The sequence below is a fragment of the Micropterus salmoides genome, unplaced genomic scaffold, assembly GCF_014851395.1.
Source record: "Micropterus salmoides isolate LMB-PRFRI ecotype aquatic unplaced genomic scaffold, ASM1485139v1 Ms_hic_scaffold_9, whole genome shotgun sequence".
NCBI lineage: Eukaryota > Metazoa > Chordata > Actinopteri > Centrarchiformes > Centrarchidae > Micropterus > Micropterus salmoides.
The window spans coordinates 26,796,844-26,820,584 of record NW_024044681.1 but is presented as its reverse complement, the minus strand read 5'-3'; the positions used below and the strand labels follow the sequence as shown (position 1 = coordinate 26,820,584).

Here is a 23,741-nt window from a genome sequence, read left to right as displayed (position 1 = left end):
ATATTATCAGAAACCCCAGTGAGCCGGTTAGTATTGACGGAGTTGTGAACGCTGACTGTGAGGGGTGGCTGACAGTGGAGACACCGGGCACACCGGTGGCTTGCCGCCGCGCACTTCGGCAATACAAAACGAACACCCACTTGACCACGGTTTCAGGAAGTCAGTCAGGTTTTATTGTATTGTTGCCACGGAACTCCTTCAGTGGGCTTTAAACGTAGTAAACCAAATTTGTTCAAAACATAGTTCTAATTTTAAATATTATATTTGCCTGTTAAGTAAGCAGATAAGAAGATGCCACCTAAAAAGCGCAACTCTGTGACTACACAGAACAAGGAGCTGAAGTCCGGTGCTGAAAGTCCAGACAAGAAGGAGAGTCCTGAGTTATCTGTGAAAAAGTAAGAGAACTTGTGTTATAACTTATGTCCTCATTGAGGTATCAGCGGTCTATCAGCAGTCGTTAGTTACTCTGTAAAATGTGTTTACACTGTAGTCTAATGTTTAGCTAGTTTGTGCTGGTATTTTACTCTTGCTAGCTAGCTGATGTGACTAACCGTTGACAAACTAACGTTAGCTAGCTGCTTCAGACGAAGTCAGGCCTGTATTTACAGCTAATGCCAGTGAGTTTTAACGTCTCTTAACCCTAAACAAGTGGCCACGGAGTGTAACTGCTCAGTAACAGATGTAACATGAGATGTAAAGCACGCATACTATCCATGTCTGACCGTAACAGTCAGTGAAGCCCTGCGCTGGGAGGCTGTCATCGGTGCAGTGCGTTTTGATGTGCTGAAACTGTGTTTGTGTTCACCATGATGCTGATTTATTGCCTCCATCCTCTAGACACAGAGACAAGGATGCTGGGTTTGTGACCCTGTGTAAGAGCCTTCATGTGACAGACCTGGTGTGTGACCGCGCCTGGACGCTGTGGAAAACTGTTCAAGAGTCTATGGATGAAGTCACTGTATGTGTGTGTTTTATATATATTTATATATATATATAAAAGCTGTCCTGTTATGGATGTTGTATTACTCTATTTGAAAAGTATCCCATTTGGAGATGCCCCACTTACAGTTTGGTCAGAATAAAACTCTGTGTCTGCCGTGCTTTTAGAAAATCTTTCTTAAATTTGCCTTACAATGGGAAAACAAGGATAAAATAAAACTAAAATGTTTTATCCTGTTTCATTAGTTGTGGAAAAGCACAAAAAAATGTTGACCGCTGTGTAGTTTTTGCCTTTTAACACTAGCTGAGTACTGTATCAGAAATTGCCTCGTGTGCAAATACAGTCACTGCTTTTGGAAGGAGCTGTAGATAAAAAGCTGCTCACTGATATTTATTATAAATAGTTACTTTTACACACCTGGTGAAAGGAGAGCACTGCCCATTGTTGGCAGACAGATGTCTCATATCCCACTGTGACAGGTTTTATGTGATGTTGAATGTAAAATTTTGGCTCAATTAGAGCTGCCTTTACTTGTACCAAACTTGTCAGTTTATACTAATCTGGTGTGTAGCAGTGAGTATGTGTGATGCTCTGGGCATGTTGTGGTTGAACACAGCTTTGGGAAATTGCAGCTTTACTGCAGTTTTTAAAGTCAAGCTCGTCATTATCACGCAGTCCAAATGCTATTTCAGTTTTCTTTGTAACTGTAAATTTAAAAGGTCTATAATAAAGGTGAAACTAACAGATCTGTTGGATTTTGGTTTTCAGTCCTCTGGATAATAAACATTCCTCATCAGACCTTCATAATTATTGATGTCAGTGATCAAAAATGCAAAAAAAAAAAAGCATGTTATGTGTTTTAAACATTGTTCTTTATGCATTTCATTTCAGGACACTCAGAAAAGGCTGTGGGGGGCTTGTCTGTTTGTGTCAGCGACAGACATGGATGTCACTTGTTTCACCTTAACTCAGGTTTTGAAAGCAGTCAATCTGAAGTAGGTGCTCTCCATACATGATGCATGCTACTAGAAAACACTCCTTGGCACTCATAGTGCAACTTCCCTAATCGCATTAATACATGTAATATATATTTGAAGAGCCAATGATTTGGATATTTTTTTGTTTGTTTAAATTTTTTTTTCAGATTGATTTGTTTTTTGTACTACTTCAGTATGCCTTCTGTAACATACAGTTGATGTCAAGTTAAAATCTATCAGATGTCTTTCTTTACCTCTGTGGTCTTTGACGCAGACTGTGAATCTGAACCCTTGGTGTGGTTTTTATAATTTTATCCTTAATTGTTCAGTTTTATGCAGTTTATTTTTACATTTGATCTTTCACACAAATTCATCCTTTTTTTTTGTGTAGCGTAAAGCAGTTTTTAGCTCTGGTGAGGAAGTTGGATGTGAACTTGGACACTATAAGCACCAAGGTTAATTCAGCACTGATGCGACTGGAGAAGAAGTATGATGTGACGCTGGCTCTCTACCAGAGGTTTGAAAAGTGAGTGAAAACACCAACACAGTACGTGTGCCTGATTCATGTAGACCTGTTCAGGGCAAACTTGTGATTGATATTTGTTTTTGTTTTCAGAACATGCAAGAAAATCTTTGCTTTGGTTTCTGATGGCAAGTAAGTTTGAAACTCAGATCTAGTGAAATGTACGTGTTATACCTAGTGCATGGTTAATGGTTCAGTGTCTCTTTTCCAAGGGACAGGGAGACCATGCGGAGCTGCTGGACAATGTTTCTTTTGGCCAAAGGTAGGTTAAGTCTTTTAACACATTAACAACAACAAAAACAAGTAGATCAAGCTGTTTACACACTTGCTGGAGTAGTTTTCGCATGGCTGCATTTTCTTCTTACCATCCTTCCTGCCGCCCTAGTGCTCAGCCGTAGAGCTCAAATGAAAGGGAAAATCTTTCTACTTGTGGTCAAAGTTCTGTTGTTTCCAGTGCGCAGCAGTAGTATTGTGATGATGCTTCTCATGTGTCTGCAGGAAGGGTCTTGCAGATGGAGGATGACCTGGTCATATCATTCCAGTTGCTGCTTTGTACACTGGAGTTATGCATCAAGCGCTGCCCTCCAGACCTTCTACAGCCTCTTTACAGTAAGTTTCAGTACCACTTACTTTAATCTGTCTTTGTTTAATAAACTTTTGTGACTTGTCATTGTACAGTCTGAAAGTGTGAAGTCAAATAATTTGAAAAATGATATTTTCTTAAAAACGTGTGCATAGTACAGTATAGTAGTATATCTGTCGGTCATGTTTTCCAGCAATGGAAAACAGAATCTCAACTGCAGCTCATCTGTCATAGATTACTGTTTACGGCTCCCAGAAATGTATTAACCCTTATTAAATGTTTTTTTGTTTCAGAATCAGCTATCAGCAAAGTTCAGAGCCCACCGACACGAACATCTCGTCGGAACCAGAGCAAAGCCAAATCCCGACCTCCGGAGCCAGAGGTGGATTTGCAGCTTCTGAAAACCTTGTGCAATGAGAATGAATGCAATGCAGAAGAGGTCTGAGTCCCCCTCTTTGTGTAGTTCTTAATTATTATACAAACACATTTCTGTTCCATCTGCTCTGTGTGTATTTGTCCTCATTGGCTCTCTGTGCATTTTCAGGTGAAGAATGTATACCAGACCAGCTTCTCTGCTTTCCTGGACTCACTGGATCTTTCACGATCTCCTGATTTTCCTCAGGTAGGGGGGCAGTTGTTACAGCACCTGCTCTACTGTTTGGCTTCACTGTCACTGTTCAATGATTGAGTGCCTGACAGCTGTTGGTTGTTTTCTTTGTGCTCATACGTGTGTGTTTTCACATACATGGTGTCAGGGAAATGTGTACTCAAGCAGGGAATCATTTTGAGAGTGTAGGGTACTATACAGTCATATGCAAAAGTTTAGGCACCCCTGACAATTTCCATGATCATTTATAAATAATTAGGTGTTTTGGATCAGCAATTTAATTTTGAGCTATCAAATAACTGAAAGACACTATATTTCAGTATTGGATGAACAGAAAATGTGCAGCATGCATCAAAAGGAAATTAGACAGGTGCATAAATTTGGGCACCCTTGTCATTTTGTTGATTTGAATACCTGTAACTATCTAGCACTGATTAATTGAAACACACAATTGGTTTGGTGAGCTTATAAGCCTTCATAGATCGCTACATCCAAACATGAGAATAGGTATTTAAGGTGGCCAATTGCAAGTTGTTGTTCTCTTTGACTCTCCTCTGAAGAGTGGCAACATGGGGGGCCTCAAAACAACTCTCAAATGACCTGAAAACAAAGATTGTTTAACATTATGGTTTAGGGAAAGGCTACAAAAAGCTATCGCAGAGATTTAAGCTGTCAGTGTCCACTGTGAGGAACATAGTGAGGAAATGGAAGACCACAGGCACAGTTCTTGTTAAGGCCAGAAGTGGCAGGCCAAGTAAAATATCGGAGAAGCAAAGGCGAAGAATGGTGAGAACGGTCAAAAACAGCCCACAGACCACCTCCAAACACCCACAACATCATCTTGCTGCAGATGGTGTCACTGTGCATCGTTCAACAATTCAGCACACTTTGCACAAAGAAAAAGCTGTACGGGAAAGTGATGCGGAAGAAGCCTTTTCTGCACACACGCCACAAACAGAGTCACTTGAGGTATGCAAATGCAAATTTGGACAAGTCAGCTTCATTTTGGAAGAAGGTCCTGTGGACTGATGAAACAAAGATGGATATTTGGTTATAACAAGGGGCGTTATGCATGGCAGCAAAAGAACACAGCGTTCCAAGATAAACACTTGCTACCCACAGTAAAATTTGGTGGAGGTTCCATCATGCTGTGTGGCCAGTGCCGGTACTGGGAGTCTTGTTAAAGTTGAGGGTTGCATGGATTCCACTCAATATCAGCAGATACTTGAGAATAATGTAGAGGAATCAGTAAAGTTGAAATTATGCCGGGGCTGGATATTTCAACAAGACAACGACCCAAAACACTGCTCAAAATCTACTCTGGCATTTATGCAGAGGAACGAGTGCAATGTTCTGGAATGGCCATCCCAGTCCCCAGACCTGAATATCATTGAAAATCTGTAGGGTGATTTGAAGCGGGCTGTCCATGCTCGACAACCATCAAACCTAACTGAACTTGAGATGTTTTGCAAGGAAGAATGGTCCAAAATACCTTCATCCAGAATCCAGACACTCATTACAGGCTATAGGAAGCGTCTAGAGGCCATTATTTCTGCTAAAGGAGGCTCAACTAAATTTTGATGTGATATTTCTGTAGGGGTGCCCAAATTTATGCACCTGTCTACTTTCGTTGTGATGCATATTGCACATTTTCTGTTCATCCAATAAACCTCATTTCACTACCGTGTCTTTCAGTTATTTGATAGCTCAAATTTAAATTGCTGATCCAAACACCCAATTATTTATAAATAAAAATTATGGAAATTGTCAGGGGTGCCTAAACCCCTGAGGCAGGTATGAAAACAACAAAGACAGGATGCCATTGTTTGCTGACACAACACACTCCTCCTCCGAAGGATCCTGGACAAATATATTTTACTGTTACAGTAGCCTAGGAACAGACAGGAGGTACACATTATTTAAGTAAGGGTCTTATGTAAATAATAAGTCTCATCACTAGGTCTGATCTGACCAATGAGAGGAGCCTGAGTAAATTGAAAAAACAAACATTTTTAGCGAGACGTTATGCCAGACTTGTTTATAGCACAGATGTGTCTGTCTGGGCTGAATGTAGTTGGAGCCTTGCTTTATTTCAGACATGTATGTTTATTTATTTTTTTTAAGATTAAGATCTGATCAGATACAGAGAGATGTGGGCATGGTTGCAATCATACAATCTTTAGATAAGTGTAATTCTGGTGTAGGGCTGCTTAATTTGTTGATTTATTTTCTCGATTTAACCATTTGATTTGGTCTGACAATTTATAGGTGTTGAAAAATGTCAGTGTTTTTCAGAGCTTAAGATGAAGTCCTCAAGTGTCTTGTTTTGTCCACAACACAAAGATATTCAGTTTACTTTTTACAGAGGTAAAAAATATTCACATTTAAGAAGCTGGAATTGGGCAATGAGAGAATTGACTTTTTTCTTAAATTACTCAAACTGATTAATCGGTTAGCAAAATAGATTCAATTAATTGTTGCAGCTCTATTCAAGTGTAATGAGGACCATTGTGTTTTGTAGTGTGAGATGGCTGATGCACAATGCAGCAATAATGTAACACTGAAAGGAACCAGACAGAGCTTTTTGTTTTTGATAAGTTTGTAAATTTTAGTGACTGAACTCTTTGATCTCCGTATATTGTGCACTGTACCTGTTCATTTTAACAATCTTCCATATAGTTAATGCAAAGTGGGGCACAGTGATGGTGTTTAATTCTGGATGTAGGAAGGCACTCAACCTTTATTTTTCAACACAGGTTAATGACCTCAACCAACAATATGAAGATTTCTACCTCAAGAGTAGAGACTTCGATGGACGGCTGTTTTTTGATGGAGATGAGACCATTCTTGCCCCTAAAGTTGAGATGTAATTTCTTCGCCATTCAGTATTTTAATGTTGATCGAACTGATCTGTTAGAAATTAAAAGAAAAGTGCTAACTAATCTCTTCCTGGATTCAGATCGCAGGTGGAGAGAACGCCAAAGAAGAACATGCCAGACGAAGATGCTGTACTTATCCCTCCCCAGACTCCAATCAGGTGAGCAGTAAGCAGCCTGTTCTTCATTGGTTACCCAGAGGAGAAGGACTAAGTACTTTTTATTTATTTATTTTTACACGTGCAGATTTGAAGCTTCTCACCTGGGTGTCTGAATACACTGTTGGATGTATCGGGTGAATTTAGGAGTTATTGTAGTGAATGTTTATATTTGTTAAGGACTGAAAAGCAGTAGAAAGTGTTTATGACAAAAAAATATTTTTTACACATGCAAAGTACTGAAAAAAATTTAACTATATGATATAGTAAATTACAAACTAATCACAGGTGGTGTGAAAAGTTGACAATAAATGAGGAGTTTTGATAATTGTTTACTTTAAAATTTTAAATCAACATGATACCTATAAAATGTTAGTTAGCATTAATTAAATGTGTATATGTATCCATCAATGGAAAACCAAACATTGGATATTCTGAGATTTCTTGTACTGTGTGTTACTGGGCATATTTCATTGTGTTTATTGAGTTTATGTCTGAGTCCATCCTCCAGCACTCTCTGATGTTTGATTTTGTCTCATCAGAGCTGCCATGAACTCGATTCAGCAGTTGAGGGGAGATCTCCCTTCCAGTGGGGACCAGCCATCTACTAACTTGGCTACATACTTCAAAGTGGGTCTTCAGAAGTTTTGCCACTAATTAAAATGTTCCGTGAAGCTGTTAATGCACTACATTAATTTGACGTATTTCTATTTTTCTTCTGTCCTGTGATCAGAATTGCACCGTGGATCCGACGCAAGACATGTTGAAGCGTTTAGAGACACTCGGACAGGTGTTCAGCCAAAGGTTTGGTCAGGCAGTTGGCCCGCGCTGTGTCGTACTTGGCAGACAGGTGTGAACTAAATGCTCAAGAGGACAGTGAGCAACAATGGCAAAACTTGCTAGGCTCAAATAATTTTATGTCTGTTTTTTTTCAGAGATTTACCCTCGGTGTCAGACTGTATTACAAAGTCATGGAGGCGATGCTGAAATCGGTAATCGACTTGTTTGATTTTATTATAAATGTATTTTTCAAGTTTAAAATTTTTATTGTTAATTTATTGGGCTGGGCACGTTAACGCATTTATTAATTAAAGCCGACAATGATCGCGCGTTAACGCAGTTTTTATTTGTATTATTTTGAAAGTCCGTTGCTCTGAATACACATACAGTGAAATCATGGGTCACAGGAGGGGCGGGATGTTGATCAGCCTGCAAATCACCCACCCAAACAAGCAGTGGAGGGAGGCTTCGGCAGACTACGCTGGGAGAAGTAGATAAACAAAAGCAAGACAGCGATCAAATGCCATAGCTACTCACTGCATGCTGATTAGTATTGGGGAAGATATCAGTCTAAGGAATGTTCTTAAATTAACAACGTAGTCGCTTGGCCCCGCAGGGAGAAAGCGCTCCGCGAGTAAACGGCAGGTGCTCTATGGATAGTAACCAAGGCAAAGGCTTTTGTGTGCTACACAACTGTTGCATATTTAACTTAAGTTAAAATTATACGTAACTTTACCTGATAGGCCTTCATCTAGTTTTTTAGCTCTGCCATGCAAATTCCCTCCTGTTGTCTTATTTAGTAAACAGTAATAGATTCTGGAAACTCAAAAAACAGCGAGCATCAGTCTCTCTTCCAATAATTTGTGTTGCATGTCTCGTACAAAAAGTTCAAGACAATTCAACTTTGCTGGCGAGCGTGTGTGTGTGTGCGTGCGTGTGTGCGTGAGGTGACCACTTCACCTCATTCTAACAGGCACACTTGCTACTGAACATAGACGGTTTCTGCTGCTCCCTGATAAAAGAAAAATGTTTCTGCTGATTCCTATTCAGAAAAAAACAAAACAAGAAAATGTTAACCTGTTGCTCAGAAAGGTGCCTGTAATGATGTTATGATCCTGGCTCTGCACTCTTAACAAGCTAGATAAAAAGTAATGCCCTGGCAGTGGCAAATAGCTTTGGGTTTATATTTGATTAATGTTTAAGTTGAGATTTACAAGAAATATATTATTACTACTGTTTAAAGGGAATATTGCTGGTAAAAGCACCTTATTTGTTTAAAGAGTTTACAAACCACATGTGTTGCACTTTTGTGTACATTGCAGTACATTTAAATTAAAAGTGCGCAATACACTACTTTAGAAGTCATTATTCAATTTTGCGCGTGACTATGATCCGATTAATCGCATGATTTTCTGCGATTAATTCTAAATATTATCAAGAAGTTTTTTTTTCACTTTGTATGCCCTTATAACTTTTGTTTATATAACTCATACTCATGTTATTTTTCCTCTAAATAATCAAAAGCTTTTCATTTCGCAGGAAGAGAAGCGACTGTCTGTGCAAAATTTCAGGTGTGTGTTTTTCTGGGGAATTATGAAGCTAGTCACTTGTGGTTGTTTTTACTTGTGCGTGCATGCTTTTTGTTGTTTTAATTGTAAGTGAAGCAGTTATTTATAGTGAAGCGTTATTTACCTTTAGCTATCTGATTTCCATTGCAGTAAACTCCTCAATGACTCTACTTTCCACACATCACTTTTGGCCTGCGCTTTAGAGGTGGTCATGGCAACATATGGAGGTGTGTCCCATAATGTGCTAACAACAGATGCAGTTACAAATCTAAAATAATTGTATTCTTAAAGTTATAAGTAATACAGGTTAATGTTTACGCTTCTTGTAAATGTGCAATGAGTTCTAATAATGTTGTTTGCTACTCGTGTTTAGAGAGCAGTTTTAAGACTGGAGGATACAATTGTGGTGGGGGTAGCAGTGGTTGTGACCCAGCAGAAACAAATGTGTGTTTCCCCTGGATACTGGATGTGGTCAACCTCGCCGCCTTTGACTTCTACAAAGTCATCGAGAGTTTCATCAAGGCCGACCCCACTCTGAGCAAAGACATTGTCAAACATCTGGAGACCTGTGAGAACCTTATCATGGAGAGGATTGCATGGAGGACGGTCAGTTTTTTTGTGTGCTAGTATTGATGTTGCAGCATTTTAATGAGAGTCATGCATACACAAGATAAAGACACATAGACACTGTAAATATATCAACATTATATTTCATGGCCTGTGAAAGAAAAAATAAGTAGATTAAATTTTTATTTTTTTTTTTACTACAGTTCAAGAATAATATAATTCATCAGTATTTCACAAACACATTGAAGTTGTGTTGACAAAATACACTGAACAAAAGAACTAAGCTGACAAAGTGCTTCTTAGCATTACACTGAACGTCACACTATGTGCACAAAAGTGAATACACACAACCTGTTCAACCTAATGCAATTCATGCAAAAATAAAGATTACATAATTAACACATACAAAGAAGTTGTGAAAAGTGCTCACAGTATGAATAGTGTATGTTTTTTTAATATATAAAAGAAAGAGCCTCTTTCAGTAGTGGTGTGAGATGATCCATGTCATTTAATGCCACTGCCTCCACCACCGGGCACCTCCCTGTGCATCAGGCTGCTGGAGAAGTAGTAGATGAGTGGGTTGAGGCAGCAGTTGGAGCTTGCTAGTGATAGCACCACAGGGTGCATGGCCTTGGTCACCTTGGCCAGGCCACAATGGGGCAGCAGTCCCATATGTGTGAGGGTATATCCCAGGAGGTTGATGTGATAGGGGACGAAGCACAGCAGAAAGACGCCCAGCACCCAGTAAATAATTGTGAGAGTGTGCTGACGGCTACGCCGCTGGTTGCTGGAGCGGTGTCTTGGCTGGCGAAGCACACTCAACACTCTGCAGTAGCTGTAGAGAAGTAGCACAGTAGGCAGCAGAAATGACCCTAAGACTAAACCAAAAGAGCTACCATGATGACTCTGCGGTTGTGTTGCGAGGACGGTTCCAGCAGACAAGGCTGGTGTTGGCGAGCAGCTGCAAAGTGCAGCAGAGGCAGACTCACACTGAACCCCAGCACCAGGCACCAGATCCCCCCACTCACCAGCTGTGCAACACGCAGCCTGCGGAGTGTTGATGCCAGAGGGTGCACTACAGCAAAGTAACGGTCCACAGCAATACACACCAGGAAGAAGATGCCCCCATACAGGCTGATGTATTTGAGGGTGAAAGTGAGGTGGCAGTATGTCACCCCAGGAGTCCAACTGGGCGGGTCTCCTGTCCTTGAGGACAAGGCTCTGGCCTTTTGGTGGTGGTAGTAGATTCTCAGGGGTAGAGAGATTACAAAGAACAAGTCGGCAGCTGACAGGCTGACCATGTAAATGGCTGTACTGTTCATGGTGCAGGGAGATAGACACAGTCTGCGCAGAGCCAGGCTGTTGGTGGCCAACCCCAGCAGGAAGATGACACTGTAAGACACTTGATAAAAGGTGAAGCGGTAGCTGGTGTCCACAGTGCAGTTAGACTGATGTGAGAATGGCTTTGCTGTCATATTCCACAGCTCCATGTCCCAAAATGATTTGATGCTCCAACACTTCACTGTGTGCCTCTCATATCCCGAAGGAAATTAGATTGGTTGAAGTGAACATAAGGTGGGAGGACGGAACATGTCCAGTTGTCTCTGCAGGAGCAGTTAAACCTGTGACAAGTAAAAACTTAATAAACTCAAAATGTCTCCTCTTTTATAGAATGTAAATTTGCTGAGGTGACATCAATACAGTAATACAGTTAACATAGCTGAATTAATATTTGAAATGCAGAACGACAGTCGATGCTCGCAATAAAGTTGTAACTGCAACTTCCTGCTTTCATAAAACAGGCAAACATTTGGTTTCATTACATGCAGATAGCAGGCAAAGAAGCCACACAATGTAATACCATTGGCCTGCAGTAAATACACATTTAGTGACGCTCATAAAGTTCATCTGTTGTTGAGATTGTCAGAGGTGTTAATTTAAATTTGTAGTGTGTAAGGGAGGGTCTGAGTGTAAGAACTCTTTCCTAATGCATTTTTCCTGTGTTCAGTATATGTCGGCATGATTTTTGGGACTTGTACCTGTGTCAGTTTTAAATTTCCTTTTTTGTGACCAATTCACCGGGCACTTCTCTACACATTCCAGTCACAAAATGACCATTGAGTTTATTTGAATCAGTAATAATGACTGGTGAATTAAAAGAGACCACCCACTATTATCTTACTTTCCCCTTGAAACACCGCTTGGGTTTGTCACATGACTCCGCCCTGTCCAGTTCTGCTCAGCCTTCAGACCAGAATCTAGAGCTCGGGGAGATGTTAGCTAGCGCTAACCGCCCTCACCTTCCAGTAGTTGTGGAAACAACAGACAGACTTTTATTAACTGACGCACAATGACCTATACCGTACATTTACCGGCAGACTAACAATTTATTACTCTCTCGCTTTCTCAGACACTTTCTGCCGCTTCTTCCGTCATTCACTCTTCCACTCACTCGCTACGCAAACACATTGCACTTCAGTTAAAGACCTAACTTCTGCTGCTCTTATAACAGCACCTGTCACATAGATGGCCTTTGATGAATGAGGAGAGGAAGCCAGCAAAGTGTGATTTACCATGCTCACACAGTGTGCGGGTGAAAATCATTTGTTCCGCAGTGATATTAAATATTTGAGTGAAAGTTTAGTAGCAGCGGCGATGCGCCGAATAAAGGGGAACTATGTCTCTGTATGTGCATGTCATCATTACCTTTATTAACATTTACATAATGGATTTGTGAAATCTGTGAATAAATAACCCAGCTTTAATAGTTGAGCATATTTACAGTATAAACCTTGTCAGTGAAAAATGAGGGTGGGGGGAAAAAAAAAAAAAAAAAAAAACGGCAGCAAAAAACATTCAAAAGCAAACGTTAAATAATCGTAATCAAGGTGAAATGTTCAATTAATTGTGGTTTTGATTTTAGGTGAAATCGTCACGCCCTAATTCTCAGTTACATGAACAGACATAATTTTTTTGACACTTGATACTACATTTAAAACAGTGCTTTTTCCCCTAGCCCCCACTTTTGTCAGCCATCCCTGATCTTTTCACACTGGATCCCTGATCCTGAAAATGAAACGGTCATGTTTTTTTTTCTACCAAACACTGATAAGATGAGTTAATTGCTGACTTTATTTTATAAAAATGACATATCTTAATCTATATACTGTGCACATATGCACACTTGGTACAACAACAGAGAATATTTAAACAGATAAAATTTCATCACTCACCAGTATCAGGATCTCATCGCTGCAGTGACAGTGAGATGAAATTACCAGTCAGCTGGTGTTCAGCAGCAGGAGACCCTGTTAGGATGCTGCAACAGTGCACATGCTACTGAGTTCACGCCTACACTCACACAGCTCAGGGTCTCTCTCTCCCTCCCCCACTCTCCTACTATCCACGACTTCTTGTGGTTTATTCTCACTTACTGATATTAGCTAATTTTGTCAAAATATTAAGTAAACTTCACAAGTACTGATCACTAGGTTAGCTTAAGGATAGTCTCGTTATCTGTTTTCAACCAAGTAGTTTTCTCATTGTGCTCAATTTTGTGAAAAGCCTTGCAATTAAGATTGTTTCACTACCTTCATGGTGGGAGTCATGTTTATGGCTGCTATTTACGAGTGATTGGAGTTAATCATTAGCTATATTTGTCAGCTAGTTGATGGAGGAATAGCAGTAATTCACCTAAAGAAGGTGTTGTAATCAGATAGCAGTGTATCTTGGGATCAGTGCTCTTAAGGAAGGAAAGGTCAGTGTAGATCTGTCTTTCGACTCTGATGAAAATTTATTTTGTGTCAAAATGTCTTTGCACCTGTGAATAGAAGTATTTCACCACAGCCACACTGATGAACCACACCAACTGAGACATAATTAAAGCATTGTGGAACTAGTTGAGTGCCTGTTTGAATAATCTTAATTTGGAGAATATTGGGCTAAGATGGCATTAAGTATGACTTGGCTACACATCACGTGGCCCTTGAGACAAATTTGAATTAGATAGAAATATATAAATAACACATTGATCATTCAGATGAAGATGTTTTCTCCTGTGCACATAAAAAAATAAATCCCTGTTATGATTATTGTTACAAATGAAAATGGGTGTTATTAAAGTATAGTATAAATGTATTCTTAAATATTCTAAAACATTACAAAGCTATCTGATTATCAAGTCAGCCTGGGTCAGAATGACTTTTTCTGAACAAAACCATTAATCCTGTACAAATATTTGTGGTGGGTGGAGAAGGTCCAGCTTCATCCTGAATGTAAGCGTATTTGTATTGCATATAGTAGTGTAAGGAATCCAAACATAAGCAAAATAAGACTGCTGATTGTTTTGTCTCAATGATGCCAGTTTTAAGTTTGCATTCTGGTTTATTTGCCAGATCTGTTTCAGGATTGCAGCAACCAATACTCTGCTCTGCTCTATCTTGTAAACGTACTTCAGCCTACTTCAAGAGGCATGTTGTCGCTCGTCTGCTTTGCTTTCACAATCCTTCTTGTCAGTACTGTGGTAGTGATGAGTCTATCCTTGGCAGTGCAGACCCTCAGGCTAAGCCTCCCAACAGGAATGTAGTAACATACTTTATATGCGTTCAAATTGCACCATATTCCATTTACACTGTGAGCTGTGTTTTCGCTTTCCTTTTAGTCTACAGGTAACAGACATGTAGTCAGTATTATGTTTTTTTCATCAAACTTAAGTAATTTGCTAACTTTAAAAAAAAATTCCTGTTGTTTTAATATACCTACTATTATTCATCACTAACGACTCCAATTTTGATCAAACACTGCATAAAACACTAAGGAATATTCTAACTCAACATATCTTCATGTTTTTAAATGACCACTTATTTAGATATGGCCATTGACAGTGTTAGTGCAGTGTGGGCCGGTACAATGCAGCTGTCAATGATTGACCACACCTGTAATCTACCTTTTAAAACGTATTGACTGATTGTGCATTCACGTGTATGACTAATCAGTCTCGGCAAATGATTTGGTAGCACCCAAAGAGACTGGCATATGAACAACTGATACCCTGCAATGTGAAATATTTCACAACACCCCAATCTATCAGTAAAGTAGTGAATTTCAAACTCAATCTTTTTTTCCGTTAAGAAGTCTTTTATATGCTTTCAGTATAAGGGGTCAAATCTGTTATAAAACATGCTACTCCACAAAGTACTAAATGCCTAAGTGAGGCCACAACTACACTGAAACTGTACAGTACATAAAAAGAGTAGTAATACTGGTTCAGCATTGCCAGAACTTTCCTTAAGGAGAATCTGCAAAACACTACAGTTATATGTTACAATGTCTTATGTGCAAAAGCTCATACTTATTTGCAGCACCACGCATATCACAATGGCATACACACCTGTCTTTTCCATTAATATACATTATAAACTCATTCAATAATAATTTTCTAACTTGTGTGCTGTGTATTGTCACTTGTCACTGGTATTTATGCTGCAACACACACATGTTTTCTCTTTGACTTGTTCCACCCTTTTATTGACTGGAAAGGGATCAGTCCCAGTCTAAAGTCTTTGTGGTGTCCAGTAGACAAGAAAGTGACTCCTAAGTAACCGCTTGTCTTATCAAGTCAACTCTGCTTCCACCTACGTTCTCTGATTGAAGTTTCACAAGTTTCACCTGCAATATTCACTGAATTATTAAACTTGTCACTAGACTGTAGACTCATTGTTAAACATTTCGGATATCGGGTGAATCCTCAGGGGCAGGGTTATTCGTGTTGTATTTGGACTGCTTTGTGGGCTTTCCGTCTGTAGTCTGTTGAATAGCTTGGCACCGTTGTGCCATACTCTGGACTTGCGTTTGAGGGAGCTCTGAATGGTCTCTGAAGTGAAGTAGTAAATGACTGGATCAAAACAGCAGTTGCTCACTGCTATGCACAAAGCAATGGGGTAGATGGTTCTGACCACATTTTCTATGTAGCAGCCCTTTAGGACATTGGAGCGGACCATAGCATAGAAGATGAGGTTAACATTGTAGGGTATGAAACAGAAGCAGAAGATGAGCAGATGCACAATGATCATTCTCAAGATTTTTGTCTTGTTTAGGTTCCCTCCACGGCTGATAGTTTGGGGTTTCCTCAATGTCCGTAGCACCATGACCGAGCAGAAAACATTGACCATTAATGGAATAATGAAGCCCACAGTCTCAATAAACACCACCACCTTGGAAAGCTTAGCCTCCCACTGTTTTTTGGAGTAATTTTCAAAGCAGAAGTTAGAGGAGTTGGCATTTTTGGGTGAAGTGGTATCCAAAAGGAACCCCGTGGGTATACTTCCACAAAGAACCATCACCCACACTGTACAGCAGGCCAGTTTGGCATTCCTCTTAGTTCGAATTGCTTGCGACCGGAACGGGTGCACAATGGCCAGGAAACGGTCAACACTGATGCAGGTGAGGAAGAGGATGCTGCCATACATGTTTGTGTAGAACAAGGCCACAGAGATCTTGCAGAGCACACTTCCAAATAGCCACTCGCGTTCAATGAAGTAAACAATCCGAAAAGGCAGGCTGAGGACAAAGAGAAAGTCTGAAACAACAAGGTTCATCATGTATGTCGTGGTCTCATTCCGCAGCTTCAGTGTACAGCCAAAAATGTACACAGCCACCAAGTTGAAGATAAGTCCAGCTACAAACACCAGGCTGAAAACCCAGCTATACATTGAGTACTTGAAGTCATCACTCTTGTTGCAATCCGTGTCATCTTGAGTACTGATATTATAAGTGTGAGGGGTGCTATCATACATTTTTGACCAGGCTGATAAGTTTGGAACATTTACAGAGTAAAAAGGTTCGTATACTTGTATCAGTCATAAAAATCCACGTTCAACTTGTTAATCCAGCCATGTGCAGGGAAAATGTTCATTTCATTTGGGTAGGAAAAACAGTCAAAATACTGAAGAATGCTCAGTTTGTGTGGTTTTAAGTTACGAAATACTGAGAAAGTATACAGCAACTCCACAAAATACCTGTATTAGTATCCAAAGTTTCTGTATGTGAAAGCTGTCTGCACATCCAATAATCCTCATGTGAGTGAAGCTTTCAGTCTTTTCCACTTGTCTTTCACAGCTGAAATATTTATCCCTTTTGAGATAAAAGTCATGTGCCTTTCCTTAACTCTGTGAACCGCTGAGTGGGTCTTTCCTTCCCTTGTTCTCTTGTCTGTTCCTGTAGCAGTCCTTGTGGTGCATGTTGATCTTTACACTTATGCTCCAGAAGTTTTCCTCTGCTCCTGTCTGACTGTAAATCAGAAACCTCGAGGCAGGCTGCAAGTCAGAGCCATAATGAACTCACTGGACTGTTGAAACACAGAGGGAGGAGCCTCCACCAGGGCCAGAGTCCTCCCATCACTGCTTTGTCTTAGCGCTTATCTGAAATTTAACTAATCAGACTCAGAAATTAGTGTAATCTTTGTGAATTTTCATTTCAGTTAGAAACTTAAATTAAGGTTTCTTGACTGCTATGGTTGTATCTAGATCAACCTCCCAAAACATCACAGCATTTGGTGTAGTAACCGGAGATTTGTCTGCCTGCTAATGCAGTATATGGCTTTATCATGTTTTCTTTATATGCCTGTGATCATTTGGGTTGTTTCACTTTCACTGTTCAAGTTAAACATGCATCTTAAGTTGACCATGAACACAGGACTCTTAAGCAATGACTTTGCTGAACCGAATATAAACATTGCAGTGTTGACATCCATTAAACGTCACTGAATGCAGTTAGAACAATCAAATAAAAGTTTGCTTTTGAAATGTTTCTGTGGCGTCATCCGGGAGTGGCATTTATGTCCCGTAGGATGTGCTAATAGCAAGTCCATACCTGCTGTCCCTGTGTAACTCGCTGAGTAGTTAACCACACCCTGTATGATCTCATTGTTGAATTTTGTCATGGTGGTACATGCTGGTATTCACATGCACCACTGGTCTTCATGTCTTTTAGTCTTGACTTAGATGCTGTTTGACAAGTGCCAAGGATATTATGGGAGTGTAGGTGTGGATTCATCTGTGTTGGATTTTTTTATTTTTAAATAAAATGATTATTTGGTCTCAGTTAGGGAGATTTCCAGGACTTTCACTGAAATCAGATGGGATACTAGAGGGAGTGGCCTCGGGTCAACATAACAGATAAGGAACAGATGTATTATCAGTCCATAGTTATGGACTGATAATAAGCAGTTGGGTTTTGCAAAGGAAGTTTGGTGTGTAACATTTATAAATGTTTGCTGATTGCACTGATATTCTGTCATGGATACAATTGTTGCTCTGGGTAAAACCAAGCAGGTGGGCTCTTCACGAAGTTATTGAGATAATATACACTAGTTGCAATTAACAAAACTTCAAATGGGGGTACTAATATTAAAACTTCATTATTCATCATCATCATTAATTCAGCCCACTTGAAAATGTATTCTCTTGTAAACAACCTGTTAATTTTCTCCAAATTTATTAAGGTACATTGTAGTGCAAACACAAACACAGTAGCTTCCCTCCTAACATTTCTGATTCTCCTTCCTCCTGTGGTTTATTCATGCCAATAATAATGCAGGTTATGTTATCTGATGGATAAACAGACCGTAGTAACTAGGGATGGTTATCGCTTCTTGGTACCTTTTATGGTACCGAACGAAACAGCCCGTTATCGAGTAGAACCGAAACGTCTCCATTCAAACCAGTAACGTACTTCAATCGATACCTAGGCCTACTTTTTGTAACTTACTATTTGTATGGTTTTGCTTGCTTGTCCATTACAATAAAAATAATAATAAGCTACCAATCAGGTGACATGTCAACAGGTGACATTTTATGTAAGGTATCGAATGAAGTACTCAATTGGTATCGGGATCACTTTAAGGGTATTGGTATCTAAAATTTTAAACGATACCCAACCCTAGTAGTAACTCTAGTGATAGTGTTTGCCAAATGTTTGTAATAATTTGTGCTTCACAACAGATAAAAATGTAATTCAGAGTAGCAAAAGCCTTCACGTACAAACTCAGAAGCCTTTTAAATTGGTAGTCCATATTTGCAGAACTTTGAGGTATAGAATAGCTCCAGTAAAGGTTGAATTTGGGTGTCTTCTGGCCTTGATAGTTTTTCGCTTTTGTCCAAATTTTATTTCTTTAATTGAATTACAGTAAAAAGTCGTTGTAATTCTCAACATGATTTACACTGTTAAAGCAGATTAATCGCGGGTTCTTGGTTAAATGTAAAACATAATGTTTGTGTCTCCGCAGGGCTCCGTTTTGTTTGAGCTGCTGAAACAGGAGCACGAGGGTGGAGCAGCAGAACAGATTGAGACCCCAGCCAGTTTCAGCCAACCACTGCAGCACAACCACACCGCAGCTGACCTGTGAGTCAATCCAACAATCTGTCTTATCAACTGCTGGTACGCAGCAGCTGATAGACCCTAAAATGTTGTTAACTGTTGTGAAACCACTGTCACACAGCGTGCATCATGGTATTTCCAAAAAAAAAAGAGATTGCTGTTCCATGGCTTAAACTCAGCTTGAACTTTCCTTTCCCTATTCTTAACCCTGTAATAACTGTGACTTGTGATTTACTGAAAAATTAATGGACATTTTAATGTAATGTTTGCTTAGTGTTGATAGTCTACCTGATGGAGGCTATTGGGTTTCTCCATTGTCCTTACAGATATCTGTCCCCTGTGCGTCCGGGCCATCGTGTCTTGCCTCCTGAGTCCCCAGCCACGCCCACCTCTCAAACTTCCTCTCAGCCTCCGACCCAGCCTGCCGGCCCGACTCCTCGGCTTCCAAAGTCCAACTCTCTCAGCCTCTTCTATAAAAAATGTAAGATGTCGTTCAAGCTCTCACACATACTTGGTTTTGTAATTTCCACAAGACAAACAAAACATTAGGTTTCTCTGCATAACTTCTGTATAATAACAGAAGGTAACATTATGAACTAAAAATCAGTAATCTCCACATTGTATAAGTTTGAAAACAAATTTTCGTTCGGTTTGTTTTAGTCAGTACACAAATCTGTCAGGGTTTTTCTTCACTTACATTCCTGTTTGCTGCGTCTCTTTGTGTCCAACTGTCTCTGTGGTTTCCTCTCTCTGTAGTGTACCGACTGGCCTACACAAGGCTGAAGATGCTCTGCTCCTACCTGCTGTCCTCCCACCCCGAACTGGAGCCCATCATATGGACCCTGTTCCAGCACACTCTGCAGCACGAGCAAGAGCTGATGAGAGACCGTCACCTCGACCAGGTAACCACACAAGACATTGCTTTCTTTCCATCTTGCTGTCCTTCATTTGCTCATCCACTCTTATTCTCTTGCTCTTAGTCTTTGTCTCAGTCTCTTGCTCTCAGCATGTCCTTCCATGTGGTTTTTTTCCTCAAACTGGTTCTCATTGTTTTTGTAGTTGATGATGTCAGCCATGTATGCCATATGTAAAGTGAAGAGCGTTGATCTGCGCTTCAAGACCATTGTCACAGCTTACAAGAACATGCCCAACACCAACCAGGAGGTGACGCCTTTTGATGTTAATAACTGACTTTTTGTTTTTTTAGTTGTTGTTTTCTTTTTTTTGCTGATGTGATCATAATAAAATGATGTGATCATAATAAAATTTCTAACTTTGCATCTCTTTGTGTCCCACTGTTGCAGACCTTTAAGCATGTATTGATCACTGAGGGCCACTATGACTCCATCATTATCTTTTACAACCAAGTGTTCATGCAGAAGCTGAAAACCAACATCCTGCAGTATGCGTCTACCAGGGTGAGACGTCTTCCCACATTTTTGATTCAGTTTTGATTTTGATACATGTATATTCAGATAAACGTTTGTGCCTGCTCTATACTCTCTTACTGTTGCCTTTTTGTTTTTGTAGCCGCCTACACTCTCTCCAATCCCACAAATACCATGCAGCCCCTACAAGTTCCCCAATTCGCCTCTACGTGTGCCTGGAAGCAACAATGTGTACATCTCCCCCATGAACCCGGGTATGATGACTCCTCGCTCCAGGTGAGTTCTGCATATTGTTGGCAGGTTGTTGTTCTCCTTGGACAGCTTTATTGATTGTCTAAAAAAAAGTAGCCTGATGCTTTAAATTGTTTTTACACATTCTCATTTGTGTTTTTTTTTTTTTTTTTTTTTTTTTTACAGAATGCTGGTATCAATCGGTGAATCTTTTGGGGTACGAGCCTCTTTTGTATGCTTAGTATCATACTAAAGGATAATCTCGATTTTTAACAAGTGCTATGGCAGAATGTGTTCTCCCCTCACTCGCTTTTTTTTTTGTTTTCTGTTTTGTTTTCATCTGCAGCTGTCAAATCGGTTCCAGAGGATCAACCAGATGGTCAACAGCAGCGATCGCTCCTTTAAGAGGACTCTAGATCCCGGCTCCACTCCAAAGCCTCTGAAGAGGTTACGATTCGATGTAGACGGGCAAGATGAAGCCGATGGCAGGTTGGTCACTAATGGTGTTATATTTGCCGTAGAATACTAGCACCCTGATTTATCAGAATTTGTCATGGCGTACATAAACATATGTCAGTAAAGCTCACTTTTTATATTTACATTTGTAGCAAATCTGAACGAGATTCTACGCTGATACAGAAGCTCACAGATTTGAGTAAGTGGAAATCACTTTGTATATTTAGTTCCATTTTTGCCTTTGGATCTTACTGCCAGTTGTGTGGCTTGTGGATCTATGTTCCTCTAACATATTGATAATTATTTTTTGTAGGCTCCACTCGGAGTCGCATGCATGAGCAGAAGATGAAGGAGGATGCAGAATCAAGGAAAGAGTAATTCCAAAACCTACTGAACTGGCCTGCACTGTTTATCACAAAATGAACACTACTTTTTGTTCACACACAAAGTGAAACAGGAGTTTCTTTGTACATTTAGCATTCGATTTTAGTTTGTATTTAACTTTGTCTTTGAAGAGTAATATGTGAATATAGAGGATGTTCTCATTTTGTTGATGCTTTAACTGAGTGTTTTAACAGAATAATGATTTCATTTGAATTTTGACCTGTTGGATATTAAGTATGTTTGGTTTTAAGAGTGGTATTAATTTGTGTGTGAATCATTGTTTTCACTCTTACGAATGTTCTCATCAAGAGCATTGTTGAGATACACGGCTGGTTTGCTTATTGTTAAATAATTGTGTTAACAACCATCAGGACCTTCATATGTTGACATTTTTCTTTTAAAATTTTTTACTTTTCTTATGTTTTAAATCATGATGCAACATTTCAAGTGATTCATGATTACTCTCATCAAAAAGGATAAAATGTCAGCCTCCGAGGGAAATCAATGTCTTTCCATGTAGCAGTTTACATTTAATGTGACTTTTTACTCTGGAACTTGCGTAACCTCTTGGGAAAGTTTTGTTTGTGCCATAAAGTGAGAACTATGAAACAAGATGAAATCTCACTTAAAGGAAAGTTACACAGTATATGATTTGCACTCAACCAAAATTACACATGATTTGATTACAGGTAGTGCTTCTCTTTGGTGTAATATATTTAGTTTTATAGCAACTTTGGTTTTGTACTTTTGGGTGGTAAAAAATATACATACAAGACATGCAACTCTTACTGTGTTTCAACTAAAAGAATATTTTGTTAATGTTTTAAGTCACATTTTTCAACACAATGCTTTAAGTTGTTTGAAATGGCTTATAGAAGATTCTTAGAAAAGGGGAAAGATTTACAGCGATAAATACACACCACGTAGTGCAAATGAATATGTAGACTTCACTCCAGAAAAATGTCACGGTAAAATACTACTAGAAATGTCAATTAACAGAATTTAAAAATTTAAATGTTTATTGTACTTTAATAAAGTAGTTTCTTAAAATAGTAAATATCTGTAATCTGAGATTATTTTGTTTTTGTGCTTCTTTGCATAGCCGTCTCTACATGCTGGCATTTTCTTCTTTGCCTTCAGTTGCCATGAGTCCCTTTTCTTTTGGCCAACAGCAGACAATTTCAGTATGTAGTAATTAACCAGCTGATAGACTGCAGAGCAGCGGTGTTTGTGTTTTCTTGACACAAATTATGGATATCCTTGTGATAACCTCCTTTGGTAATACTCTGGGGTGTGACTTATTTATCTTGGCCCTCCCTGAACTGCAAATATTTCTTGTGAAGGCCTCCCTGAGTGACTGGGGGGAAATACATGAGACACCCTCTACCATAAATTTCATCAAAACTAAACCTTTTCCAACCATTCTGTTTAATGGTCAACAATGTCTTCCCTCTGACCCCCCCTTCTCTTGTCGGGGAAAAAATACAAACTACCAGCCAACGTTTACTGTGTCCTCTCCTATAGTAATGCAAAAGTTATTTTGACAAGTCCAGCTGTGAAACAAAAATAAGATACTAAATTAGTAACACCATTGCAGTGCTTATTATTTGGGGAAAAAAAACTGTACAAAATTATTCAAATGAAATTTAAATTATTAAAATAAATCAAAGGAAAACCAGCAAATCCTCATATTTAAGATGCTGGATTCTTACAGTGGGTATGGAAAGTATTCAGACCCCTTTAAATTTTTCACTCTTTGTTTCATTGCAGCCATTTTCCAAAAATCAAAAAAGTTCATTTCTTTTCTCAGTAATGTACACGCAGCACCCCATCTTGACAGAAAAAGACAGAAATGTAGAAATTTTTGCAAATTTATTAAAAAAGAAAAACTGAAATATCACATGGTCATAAGTATTCAGACCCTTTGCCGTGACACTCATATTTAACTCAGGTGCTGTCTATTTCTTCTGATCATCCTTGAGATGGTTCTACACCTTCATTTGAGTCCAGCTGTGTTTGATTATACTGATTGGACTTGATTAGGAAAGCCACACACCTGTCTATATAAGACCTTACAGCTCACAGTGCATATCAGAGCAAATGAGAATCATGAGGTCAAAGGAACTGCCTGAAGAGCTCAGAGACAGAATTGTGGCAAGGCACAGATCTGGCCAAGGTTACAAAAATATTTCTGCTGCACTTAAGGTTCCTAAGAGCACAGTGGCCTCCATAATCCTCAAATGGAAGACGTTTGGGACGACCAGAACCCTTCCTAGAGCTGGCCGTCCGGCCAAACTGAGCTATCGGGGGAGAAGAGCCTTGGTGAGA

The 23,741-nt window shown here is 39.5% G+C and overlaps 2 protein-coding genes and 1 pseudogene across 2 annotated transcripts; 1 reads left to right on the top strand and 2 right to left on the bottom strand.

Moving 5' to 3' along the window:
• Nucleotides 1–35: 35 nt before the first annotated feature.
• On the top strand, nucleotides 36–22,484 carry rb1 (retinoblastoma 1). The gene is made up of 28 exons (XM_038708917.1): nucleotides 36–159; nucleotides 277–395; nucleotides 838–958; nucleotides 1,832–1,935; nucleotides 2,309–2,443; nucleotides 2,534–2,572; nucleotides 2,653–2,702; nucleotides 2,939–3,049; nucleotides 3,317–3,462; nucleotides 3,568–3,645; nucleotides 6,387–6,496; nucleotides 6,590–6,667; nucleotides 7,207–7,294; nucleotides 7,398–7,514; nucleotides 7,600–7,656; nucleotides 8,984–9,015; nucleotides 9,163–9,239; nucleotides 9,386–9,618; nucleotides 18,863–18,978; nucleotides 19,281–19,435; nucleotides 19,711–19,856; nucleotides 20,014–20,118; nucleotides 20,259–20,372; nucleotides 20,485–20,618; nucleotides 20,760–20,790; nucleotides 20,920–21,062; nucleotides 21,182–21,228; nucleotides 21,343–22,484. The coding sequence occupies exons 2-28, from the start codon at nucleotides 292–294 to the stop codon at nucleotides 21,405–21,407; spliced, it is 2,736 nt and encodes a 911-aa protein (XP_038564845.1). The 5' UTR covers nucleotides 36–159; nucleotides 277–291; the 3' UTR covers nucleotides 21,408–22,484.
• On the bottom strand, nucleotides 9,628–14,573 carry LOC119895665 (annotated as a pseudogene).
• On the bottom strand, nucleotides 14,695–17,942 carry LOC119895664 (lysophosphatidic acid receptor 6-like). The gene has a single exon (XM_038708919.1). It carries the CDS (start codon nucleotides 16,371–16,373, stop codon nucleotides 15,279–15,281), a length of 1,095 nt encoding a protein of 364 aa, XP_038564847.1. The 5' UTR covers nucleotides 16,374–17,942; the 3' UTR covers nucleotides 14,695–15,278.
• Nucleotides 22,485–23,741: the final 1,257 nt, after the last annotated feature.

Coding starts and splice junctions, on each gene's coding strand:
- LOC119895664 (XM_038708919.1), bottom strand. CDS start 16,373: ATGTATGATAGCACCCCTCACACTTATAATATCAGTACTCAAGATGAC.
- rb1 (XM_038708917.1), top strand. CDS start 292: ATGCCACCTAAAAAGCGCAACTCTGTGACTACACAGAACAAGGAGCTG. Junction 2,573..2,652: donor GCTTTGGTTTCTGATGGCAA/GTAAGTTTGAAA, acceptor CTCTTTTCCAAG/GGACAGGGAGACCATGCGGA. Junction 20,791..20,919: donor CAATCGGTGAATCTTTTGGG/GTACGAGCCTCT, acceptor TTTCATCTGCAG/CTGTCAAATCGGTTCCAGAG.